General features: G+C 33.2%; 1 protein-coding gene and 1 pseudogene across 1 annotated transcript; one reads left to right on the top strand and one right to left on the bottom strand.

Moving 5' to 3' along the window:
* Positions 1-265: 265 nt before the first annotated feature.
* Positions 266-5,866, top strand: LOC107904311 (glucan endo-1,3-beta-glucosidase 6). Its single transcript, XM_041114605.1, has 2 exons — positions 266-1,502; positions 4,509-5,866. Exons 1-2 carry the CDS (start codon positions 1,159-1,161, stop codon positions 5,617-5,619), a joined length of 1,455 nt encoding a protein of 484 aa, XP_040970539.1. The 5' UTR covers positions 266-1,158; the 3' UTR covers positions 5,620-5,866.
* Positions 5,867-6,060: 194 nt separating this feature from the next.
* Positions 6,061-8,760, bottom strand: LOC107904309 (flavonoid 3-O-glucosyltransferase-like; annotated as a pseudogene).
* Between the last annotated feature and the right edge of the window lie 2,704 nt (positions 8,761-11,464).

The following is an 11,464-nucleotide window of genomic DNA, read 5'->3' as shown; positions in this document are numbered from 1 at the left end:
AATTTTCAAATCTAATCAAATTTTACTAACATCTAAGTTACACACTGCTGGATCGGATGGCAATTCAATGAGAAGTTGAGGGGACGATTAGCCTGCAATGGCTGTGCATTGGTGTACGCGTGAATGCAACGCAATGCAGGAAAGAAAAAGTGGAAACTGTGAGGTCCAAATGAGCAAAGAAAGCGCTTAAGCTGTACCATGGCCCAACCCCAACCCCAACATAGCATAGTTTAGCTTTCTTAACCCAGCAACTAACAGGCGTCAGCAAATAAAGCTAAAGTAATATTGCATTCCATTTGCTCACTTGTCTTAAGGTCTCTCACCTCACCTCAGCTCTTGAATAAACGACGGGCGTGATATCCCCGTCAAACCAGAGCTGCCAGTGCCAAAGCCAATACTGTGGCAGTGATTTTGTATTATAATTTGTAACTGCAAAAAAAGACATTGTTTTGGATTTCGTGCTTGTCTGACATTTCACATGACAACTAGATGTAGGTTCCACTACCCACCTTTACTTGTTTAGCTTAACTTTTTTTTGGCTCAATCCTTTCCTTTTTATTTGCTTTTCTCTTTCTCGCTCACTCTGGCCTACTGTTGTTTCGCTTTTTAGAGGAGGGGCAGGTGGTGGTAGAGGCTTAGATTCTTAAATCTTCTTCGCAGTTCTCATTCCAACGGCTGGAAAGAAGGCCTTTTCATGCCCGCCCGCCCGCCAGCATCGCCTCTCCTGTTTCTTTCTTTTTAATATCACCTTTTCATTTTAGACCCCTTTCTTCCCACTTTTCTGATTTTCTTTCTACTGCTGTCAAATATGAATCTGGGTTTCATTCTCACTGCTTCCTACCACTAATGTTTGTTTTCCTTTTTTGTTAACTCCGATAGAATCTCTGCCTGCCGGGATTTTGAGCTGTTCCTACTACTGTAGTGCTAATATTTGTTCTTAAATAAGGTTAAACCATCGGCGGAGCCCTTTTCCATTAGCTGTAGAAGCACTAGTAGTAGATTTCACTTCTTCTTTCCCATATCGGTAATATGGTTTTGACTTCATTTTTCTGATATGGGTTTTTGCGGTGAAGATTTTTGCTAATATTAGGCCTCGGATCGAAACATTTCCAACCATTTTGTAGAATCTTCCCAGCAGAGTAGACATAGAGGAAGACAATGGGGTGGGTTACAGTAGCATATAGAGTTAATATTGGGTTAGTATGTTTGTTTATGATGTTGTGGAGTGTGAGTGGAATTGGTGTGAACTGGGGAACCCAGGCATCCCACCCTCTGCCCCCAGACACTATAGTAAGGTTGCTGAGAGATAATGGGTTTCAAAGAGTGAAGCTGTTTGATGCAGATTATGATACACTCAAGACACTGGGTAAGACTGGGATTGAGGTAATGGTGGGAATCCCAAATGACATGCTTGCTATTGTGGGTGGCAGCATGAAGGCTGCTGAGAAATGGGTTGCGAAAAATGTCACCCAACATATAACTTCCAATAATGTCAACATCAGGTCAGCTTTCTCTTTCTTTTTCACTTCCTATCATCATCTTGCTTAGCTGCTTCATCAATGAATTTCAGCTTTGAACATTACTTGTTTATATATGCTGTTGAGTTGAGACCCTTCTTGTTGCCTTAACTGTAATTTAAACTTTTCTCTGCTTTTAATTTCTATTGTTTTGTATTATTTGTCCCTGTGCAACAATGTTCTTAGTGATCTGAATTATTATTTTGATTGGGGTGAAGTCAGGGTCAAGGCTGTCTTGGGTGTGTAGGAAGAAAACAGAGTGTTCTTATAAAATATTGAATTTTTTTCAATAAATTTTAATTTTTCTCAATGGATTTGACAACTCATATTAATTGATAATTGATAATGCAAACTTTAGATAAAAAAGCATTGAATGAGACAAATAAGTGTAGAACTACTCATCATCTGATGTAAAACATGTTAACTCAATTTTATTTTTAAAATAGGTTAAAATATGCTATTAGTCCTTGTACTTAAATACAATTTGAAATTTAGTCTTTATAATTTAAAAGTTAAACATTAAGTTCTTTTACCTTTTTTTTTATTATTTAAAAATCTTAGTCCAATCATTAATATTGTTAACATTTTTTGTCAAAATTTGTTAATTTAGTTTGTTGATTATAGTGCCCTCATTACCTCATATGACGTTACATATAATTCACAAAAAGTAAACATGTTAAAGTTGGCAAATTTTTATAGAAAGTACAAATATCGATAATGATTGAACTAAAAATTTTAAATTGAAATAATTGGAGGATTTAAATTTTAATTTTTAAAGTGCAAGGACTAAATTTCAAATTTTGGATAAGTTCAAATACTAATAACATATATTAGATTTTAAATATTCATATTTAAAAAATAATGGTAATGAAAACCCAATGCTTATAAATTAGGTATTTTTTAAAGTAGTTTTCAGCTAAGGTTTTTTTAGATTTTTTTTTTCTGAAAGCATTTTTCGGCTAAGGTTAAAGAATAAAGAAGTTAAATTGTGCATATATGCCCCTTTTTTTTAATTGGCCCCCTTTTTTTTTAATTGGCTAAATAGGTAATTTTTTTCAATATTTAAGGAAATAGGTTGATTTTTGAGAGAGAATGCGAAAGCGCATCTAGTTGAATGAGCTTTTGTTGACATATTAGGAAAGTGCGCTCAGCTGAAAACGTTTTCTAAAAATTTCAAAGAAAATGCGTCCAGTTGGGTGTGCTTTCTCTGACATGTCAAAAAAAGCTCGTCCAGTAGGACGTGCTTTCCTGTCAACTGTGTAGAAAGCTTGTCCAACTAGATGCGCTTTTCATAAATGGTTAATTTAGCCCAAAATAAATTTATTTATATTTATTTTTAATAAAAGCTTTTAATGAGATGATATTATCTAGTTCATTGGTTTACATTTTGCTAGTATTCCACATATAAACTCATAAAAGAAATGAAAGGTGTGATAAATATGAAATATTAACTTGAGTACCACCTCGGCCTGAATAGATCTGGCCTCAAACCGTAAAACGGATGAGGACACTTGTAGTTAATCTAGTACATGTAGCAAAAGGCTTTTAAGCCACCAAAGCATGTTTAGTTTCAATATATTTAAAAAATTAATTAGATAGACTTTTGTTTCAAAATAGAAATGAAATTTCTAAAAATTTAATTATCACTTGTACTTAAAAAAGTGATGGGGAAACTCAGGATTTAAAGTTTGGAAGTCTGAACAATCAACTCGAAGTTTTAGACTCTTTCTTGCTTCAAGCAACTTAGTGCAAGAGAAGTTTAAGCACCAAAGAACTTTGAATTCAATTCTAAAATTTCAACAAAGAGTATAATTAAAATTCAATAGAAAGATTTCAAAATTGAAAAAAAAGAATGCAAGAGAAGAAGAAAAGAGAATCCTTAAGAACTAGGTAGGCCAAAAGAGACTTCTTGAACAATAAGAAGGCTTGTGGCGCAAAAAGATTGGAGACCTTCAAAAATCTTGAAAATTCAATAAGATTAAGAATAAAAGAAATCCGCTGATTAAGTCTTAGCTCGATTGGTATGGACATTGTTGCTAATGCAGGAGGATGTGGGTTTGAGTGTGCTGAAGCGTATTATCTTCCTATTTATGGGTTGGAGAGAGGTTATGAGTAGTTCTAAGCATCGTGTCAAAAAGAACAGATATATAGTTGGAAGAAACAACTCACTTGGAGTATTTTACTAATCAAAAAGACTTGGGGTGTAAGTTTCGGCCAAAATCGGACTTGAATCCTTTGAGCCCTTTATGAATGCATCAAAAAGTTATATTTTAAAGACATGCAATAAAAAGCATGAGAAGAAAATAAACTAGATTAGTGAATTGACAATAATCATGAAGGAGAAATATGACGATACAAAAATAGCAAAACAAAAGGAAAAATAATTATTATAATTGTAGTAAATACTATAAGCATATATAGCATGAAAATGCATTTAAACCATAACAAATAATGTATTTTCATTAAGAGATGTATTCTTCTTTTTTCTGGTCACTTTGATTAATAAATAAAAAAGGAAAAACAAGTTTCATAAAGACAATTTAGTAAAATGTGTTTTTAAGTAATCTTCGACTTCTTTAACCAAATAACAAATCATTATATTCCAGCCAAATGAACCTAACTGGATAGTATAACATGCGAGTATCGGAAGTAATCTTACATTCCATGAATCAGAATTAAGTTTGAAGCTTGTTTTATCTCCATTCTTGCAATCTTCCGACAAATTTGTCTGAAAATTTATCTTGGCTTTAACTTTGCTTTCCAATGACTCGTATGAGTTGACATTGATCTTTTTGGTCTTAAACCTTTTAGCTATATTTATACGGGGCAAAACAATTGATTATAAAACTTGGTATGGACTGTTGCATGTCTAATAACTATTTCCTTCCTAACAACTTAATATCAACAGTCCTTAATATGTATTTACAACTTCTGGCAAACATCAAGATGTTGGATCATGACATAAATTTCTAGTTCTGGCTTTCCCTACAGATATGTAGCTGTTGGTAATGAACCTTTCTTGGAGACATATAATGGAAGCTACCTTGGAATAACCTTCCCTGCTCTTCGGAACATCCAGTCTGCGCTGGTCAAAGCTGGGCATAACAACCAAGTAAAAGTCACTGTTCCCCTCAATGCTGATGTTTATGAAAGTACAAATGGCTCTCCGTCTGGTGGGGACTTCCGTGCTGACATCCATGACATCATGCTTACAATTGTCAACTTCTTGAGTCTTAGTGCTGCACCCTTCACTGTGAACATCTATCCTTTTATAAGCCTCTATTCTGATCCCAACTTCCCAGTTGAGTATGCATTCTTTGATGGCAATGCATCGCCAGTAAGTGATGGTGGGACATTATATTACAACATGTTTGACGCTAACCTTGATACCCTTGCACATGCATTACAAAAAAATGGATTTGCAGATTTGCCCATTATAGTTGGTGAGATTGGGTGGCCCACTGATGGAGACCGAAATGCTAACACAGAGTATGCTCGGCGGTTCAATCAAGGTTTTATGTCTCATATTTCAGGTGGGAGAGGAACCCCGATGAGACCTGGCCCAATAGATGCATATTTATTTAGCTTGATTGATGAGGATGCTAAAAGCATTGCTCCAGGAAATTTTGAACGCCACTGGGGGATCTTTACATTTGATGGGCAGGCCAAATACCCTCTGAACCTTGGTACTACGAACTCAGGAGCTTTAATTCCTGCAAAAGGTGTACAATACTTGGAGAAGAAGTGGTGTGTGATGAAGCCTTCAGCCAGGCTTGATGATCCACAAGTAGAACCAAGTGTAAGCTTCGCATGTGGTTCTGCCGACTGCACTTGCCTTGGTTACGGGACATCTTGCGGAAATCTTGATGCTAGGGGGAACATTTCTTATGCCTTTAACAGTTACTTTCAGAAGAATAACCAGCTCGAAGAAGCCTGCAAATTTCCGAATGTTTCGATGATCACAAAAACAGATCCCACTCCAACAGGTGGAAATTGCAAATTTCATACAATGATCCAGCCCTATTATGGATCTGCAGGATGGTACGGGCAGAAGCCATTAGGATTGACTTCTGTTCTTCTCGTTTTCTCGTTGGTTCTGTGAATTCTAAAAGGATTCTACTTGAGGTAATCTTGTGAGACAAATGGTACTAATGTTGCACATTGAAGCTAATTATTTTGATGTAAGGTGGGTTTTTAGTACAACACCCTGAATGGGTGGTAGACTGAAAAGTGTATGAATTAGAGCCAAAGCTCTCCGACAAAATCCAGGGGGCTTTGATCATGTTTTTTTCTGTTTCACTTTCTTTTAAGTCCACAACATCATACTCCTGAGAAAGGATTTTGCTTTACTTTTTCTTTCATGATGATGATGATGGTAGTAGTAATCAACTCCACCCCCCCTTCCTTTTTAACATTGAATTATGCAAAGGCTTCTTTTAATGAAAAAACACAATTAGCAATGGGGTCTACCACATCTGCAGGAGGAAGAGCAAAATGTGCACCGGTGCCGGTATATGATAGATAATAGAGCAAGCACAGCATGTGAATAAGGCTTGGTCCGCAATTATCAACCTTGAGGTTTTTGCTCAAACCATTTACCAATTTTATTTAAGTTGGATAAAGACAAGGACAACAAATTGGCAAACGATACCAAAACTACACCGAAAAGAAAAAACACAAATAGGAAGCCAAATGTGCTTTGGAAGAGAACCTCAAATGATGTTCATCTTTAATTCTCGACATGACATAAATCCCGAACAACTTTATTATCCTAGCACTTGTGTTTCCTTATTCTGTGTACTTGGTTCAATCAACTTGGTGGTAAGTGTTGGAGACAAGTTTCACCAGTGTTTTGAAATTTTCAATAGAACTACCATTGGGTTTAACAGCCTTGCGAACCAGCTCTTTTTGAACTCTAATTTTGTCTCTCATTTTCTTCCCTTCTTGGCTGCACAATATCAACTTCAATGCTTTCTTTGCTCCTTCTTTTGTCAATGTTCCACCTTCTAACCCCAACCCAAATCCCCAGACAGCCTCCACAGTACGAGTGTTCAATTGTTGGTCTCCAAAAAAAGGCCTGCAGATCATAGGCACACCTCCATTAATACTTTCCAGGACTGAATTCCATCCGCCATGACTTACAAAAACCCCAACTGATGGATATTCCAATATTTGTTGCTGAGGAGCCCATGGAACTATCTTTCCTTTGGAGCTAGTTCTTTCCAGGAATCCTTGAGGCAGTTGTTTCTCAGGATTTCCCCTCACAGACCAAAGAAATGGAAACTCACATTCCTCCAGGGCTTCACATAATGCTTGTAGCTCATGGGGTGGTGGGGTTATCATGCTTCCAAAGCTGATGTATACCACCGATGCTGCCTCATGCTTGCTCACCCAATCCAAGCACCCATGCGAGTCATCCACGGTAGAACTAGAAACTGATACCAGATTGAAGGGACCAACGTTGAGGAACATTCTGAATCTTAATTTCAGCATGTTCACCACTGTATTATCTAAGTCTTCGTATGAATTTGCAACAATTGCCGTGGCGCGTGACAGTGACACTCCCATTTTATGCAACAATGCTGGGATGGGGGCATCAATGTCTCCAGAGGCTATTCCATTAGGTAAGTCAGTAACACGAATGCCAGAAAATTCAGGAAGAAAATCAAGTGTTTTGTCTTCCGGACCTGCAATTTTATGGATATTCATATAAATGACAACATTATATTTGTTCAGCACCCAGCTTTAATCATGGTAAAAGAGAATTAAATATTAGGGAATAACTTGTATATTAACATCATTGCATCAATAAGATAGTATTACCTCATCAATTTTCAAAGACATAAAAATATTTTTATATACCTACTCATATTTAATATTAATTAATTTACCTAATAGAAAATTTTGAAATTTGATTAAAATTGAAAAAAAAAATTGTGATAAATATTTATGTTTTGGTTGTCATGAAATAATTTTTAAATAATTTATGAGATGGGATTATTTTATTAGTGGAGAAATCTTAAAATGAGGACCCATCTTTAAATTAAAAATGGCTTTTTGGTTAATTTCTTTCTTATGTTTTTTATTTAAGTTTTTTTTCTGAAATAAAAATAATTAAATTTAAAATTTTTAAATATATAAATTAATTAAAAAATAGAAAAAATTATTAAATATAGATGAATTTATAATAATATTTAAAATGATATAGGTTGCAATTAATATACATCACAATCAAGGTAATTCATTATAGTTCTAACCAAAAGTTGCATTGTTGTTGTATATTAAAGATATTTAATACCTACCTAATAAAAAGTATCCATATTTCCAAAAAGAAAAAAAAAAAAAACAGTCCATATCCTTCCTACCTACCACTAAAGAGTGATTGAAATTTTCTTTAACTACAAAAATATTAAACTAGTAAATTAAAATTTTTTAAAAATTCTTAATTTGATTGATATAAATATTATTATTATAAGAAAATCTGAATTTGAGTGCATTATTATTTATGGGTTTAAGGATTAAATGCTAAGGAGGAAAAAAAAAAGGAAAAGACAACCATAGCTTAGATTATGTTTAATTAACAACATGAATGAGAGTGAAGTTAAGCATATTTTTTTGATAGAAGAAAGCATAAGCATCCTTACTGTTAATTCCTACATGCTGGCGAATAACATCGGTCTGGAAATGAAGGAAGAGTGCCCTAGGGCCAGCCAACCAAACCGCCACCCAAGGAATATTCAGCTCATCCGCGATATCAGCCCCAATTGCATAAAATGCATCTGTTATCAAACAATCAATTGGTTTACCAGTTTCAGACACAACAGCATCTATAGCCTTTATAAAATTCCCAGGAACTGCCTTAAGGAAATAATCGACGGGCTCATGAGGATTCCCCCTAAAGCTATACCCCTCAGGTAATCCATCCCATACATTAAAAGGCTTAATTTTATCAAGGTTTTTGGGAAAAGTTGAGTTGTTTGATTGTTGGGTGCTAAGGAAGGAAAACATGGTGTCGGGGCAAGCGTCTGATAGTTGACGGATAATGTTGAGAAGAGGGACAGCATGGGTGCCGAAAGGGAAAGCCAACACTGCTATGTGTTTAGAAGCATTCTTGTAGCCTTCCATTGGATATTCTTTCTCTATTCTCCCTGCAAAGATAAGAAGGGACTTGTTTTTCTCCAAGCTTGTGAGTTATGAAAATAGATGAACTGTACTTAAACTGGAGGAAAGGGAAAACAAGAAACAATTAAGGCCGATAGTTGGACTTAAAATATGTGGTTTTACAAGCAACCGTCATTTTCACTCTTCAAAAAGTTGACTTAGATGAAGGCCTTGTTACGTGGAAATTTAACTTCCATTAATTGGTTAAGGTAAAAGTTAAGTTTTAGTTCGATTAGTACGAGTATTGTTGTCAATGTAAGAGAAAATAGATTCGAGTTATAGGTTGGGAATAGACTATGAATAGTTTTAGATATCTTAGTAAAAAGAGTTAAAAAAATATTATTTGATTAATGAGAAAAAATTAGAATTTAATTTGTTTTCTTTTTTCCAAAAAGTTAATTTAGTTTATTTAAATAAAGTTAATCTAACTATATATCATGAGTAAAACTTTTATGTAATAAAATTTATAAAAAAATTGGTATAATAATTAAATATGAATTTAGTTAAAATAGTAAAGTTAAGATAATAAAGACTATTTTGAGTTTAAATCTCGTCATGTATATATTTTTTTAGATTTTATATAAAATTATAAAATAATAAAAATGTCCTTAAATAGAGTAAATTACATTCATAACTATTTTAAAATAGAGTTTATTATATTTTGATCACTATTTTTTAATTTAGTTATTCTAAATAAAATAAATTTATAAATTAGTCACTGTCATTAAATTTTCTATCATCCTTTAACGGATTGCACAATTATCAATCCACCTAAATTTTTTTTTCCATGTAATCCTCTATGATTACTTTTATTTATTTATTGTTTTTATAAATTTGATGTGTTTTGTGCAAATGTTGATCAAAAATAATTTTTTTTGAATTATAAGAGGAGGGTAAAATCTAAACAATAATGTGACTAGCGTGATTCAAATTCAAGTAACATCTGAAACAATAAACACTGTAAATATTAAGCCAACATACGAGGTTGAATCGAAAATAATTTTGAAACATGGTTCATGTGTTATTTTCCACAGATTGTGCCATGTTAGGGTTTGTTTTTTATGGGTTTTGTGGGAATGTTGAGTTAATTACTTTAGTCTAGGTTATTGTTTTTGTTGTATTGAAAAGTGCATGTATTGTTAGAACTTGGGAATGAAACTTTTGTTTAGATTGTTGAGTTAATTGTGGTTGGGGTTGTTGATGCACTAAAAATTGATGAAATATGGACTGATATAACAGAAGATGGCCTGCCATTTTTGAATTATTATTGGTGTAAATTTTTTGGTCTTTGTGCGCAGTGTCATTTAGTAGAAAATTAATAGGAAGTTAGACCATGTGGTCCATGACTTTTTCTACTTGCAAATGAAGAAAAAGGTAGGTGAGGAAGTTTGTAACAATTTGATTTTTAGTAGTGCTGGAAAAGGTAATTTTAAAATTTTATTTTCATAAATCGGGTATAGATTTGGTATAAAAATATATTAGAATTTGGTCCAATAATTTTGTTGAATTAATAGATAATTTAGGTGCAGAAATTAAATTGTAAAAGTTCAATCATAATAGATTTTTAATTAGCTAAAGGTTTAAAATAGTAAATAAACCATTTTGTTACACCAAATAGTGGATGATGATGTTAACATCTTCTAATATTGATTAATTGTGATTAATAATTAATTAATTAAGTTTTAATGAATTAAAATTTAAATAAAGTATATAAAGGTGAGATAGTGTAAATTTGTCATATTTCTTTCTTCTTCTCCACCGTTCGAACATTAAAACCTAAGGGAATGACCATTTTTGAACTCAAAGCAATCGATCCTTAATTGGTAAGCTTTCCAAGTCTTTTTTTTATATGTTTTTGAACATGGAACTCGATTTAGCTAGCCAATGTACCAATTTGCAAAACTGTTAAAGTTTTTGAAAATTTTTATTGTTGATTTATTGAATAAATTAGTGTTAAATTGATTGATTTTAAGCTTAGATTATGAAAAAGGACTAGATTGTAATGTTTAATTAATAGTTTTGTACATAAAGACTAAATTGAATAAAATGTGAAATTGAGGTGGAATTTTGGGTATAAATAGAGAGTAGAAGGTCTATAATGAATGCAATTAAATTCAGATTTTAAATCGAGGCTTAAAATTGAAAGATATTGTTATTTCGATTTTAAGGACTAAATTGAATAAAAAGTAAAACTTTAGGGGTATTAAAAAATGAGATTGTTTAGGTTCATTCATGTAATAGCATATTGTATAAATATTTGATTTTGATGGATTGAATGGAACAGATGTATAAATAAAGAATTAGATCAAACCGATAATAATCGAGGAAAAGCTAAAATTGTCAATTAGTCCCTGAAAATTCAACTTGTTTGTTGCTTTGGCCAGGTAAGTTCGTATGGTATTTATTTATATAGATTGTTGTGTATTTGAATTGTGATTATATACGTGTTTGGTTCTGAATTGGTTTAAAAGGTGAGATTTAGACCAAATTGAAAAGTAATGTTAATATGTGTAATAGATGCCCATATGAACTTAGTAAAAGTTAAGATATGATTGACATGCCAATAGGATTTTGTGCGCGCTTTTACGAGATTGATTACAGATGTTACCGAGATCCATCATTTGTTGCGGACTTGCAAATACATGTGACACAAGTTTAGCTCGGACGAGTAACCTGATGTTGTTTTAAAGGGTTAGCCCAGATGGGTAACTTGACATGTATGTATACTTAGCTTGGATAAACATTCAGATGTGTCAATATAAAGGTTTAGCCCAGACGGGTAACCT

The sequence above is a fragment of the Gossypium hirsutum genome, chromosome A05 (assembly GCF_007990345.1).
Source record: "Gossypium hirsutum isolate 1008001.06 chromosome A05, Gossypium_hirsutum_v2.1, whole genome shotgun sequence".
NCBI classification, from domain to species: domain Eukaryota; kingdom Viridiplantae; phylum Streptophyta; class Magnoliopsida; order Malvales; family Malvaceae; genus Gossypium; species Gossypium hirsutum.
The sequence above is the reverse complement of the archived record's forward strand: the minus strand, read 5'-3'. Positions and strand labels throughout refer to the sequence as shown.

What these genes read in the sequence shown, in the direction of transcription:
- LOC107904311 (XM_041114605.1), top strand. Translation starts at nt 1,159, where the DNA reads ATGGGGTGGGTTACAGTAGCATATAGAGTTAATATTGGGTTAGTATGT. An exon ending in TCCAATAATGTCAACATCAG is followed by an intron (nt 1,503 to 4,508) that starts GTCAGCTTTCTC and finishes CTTTCCCTACAG; the next exon opens with ATATGTAGCTGTTGGTAATG.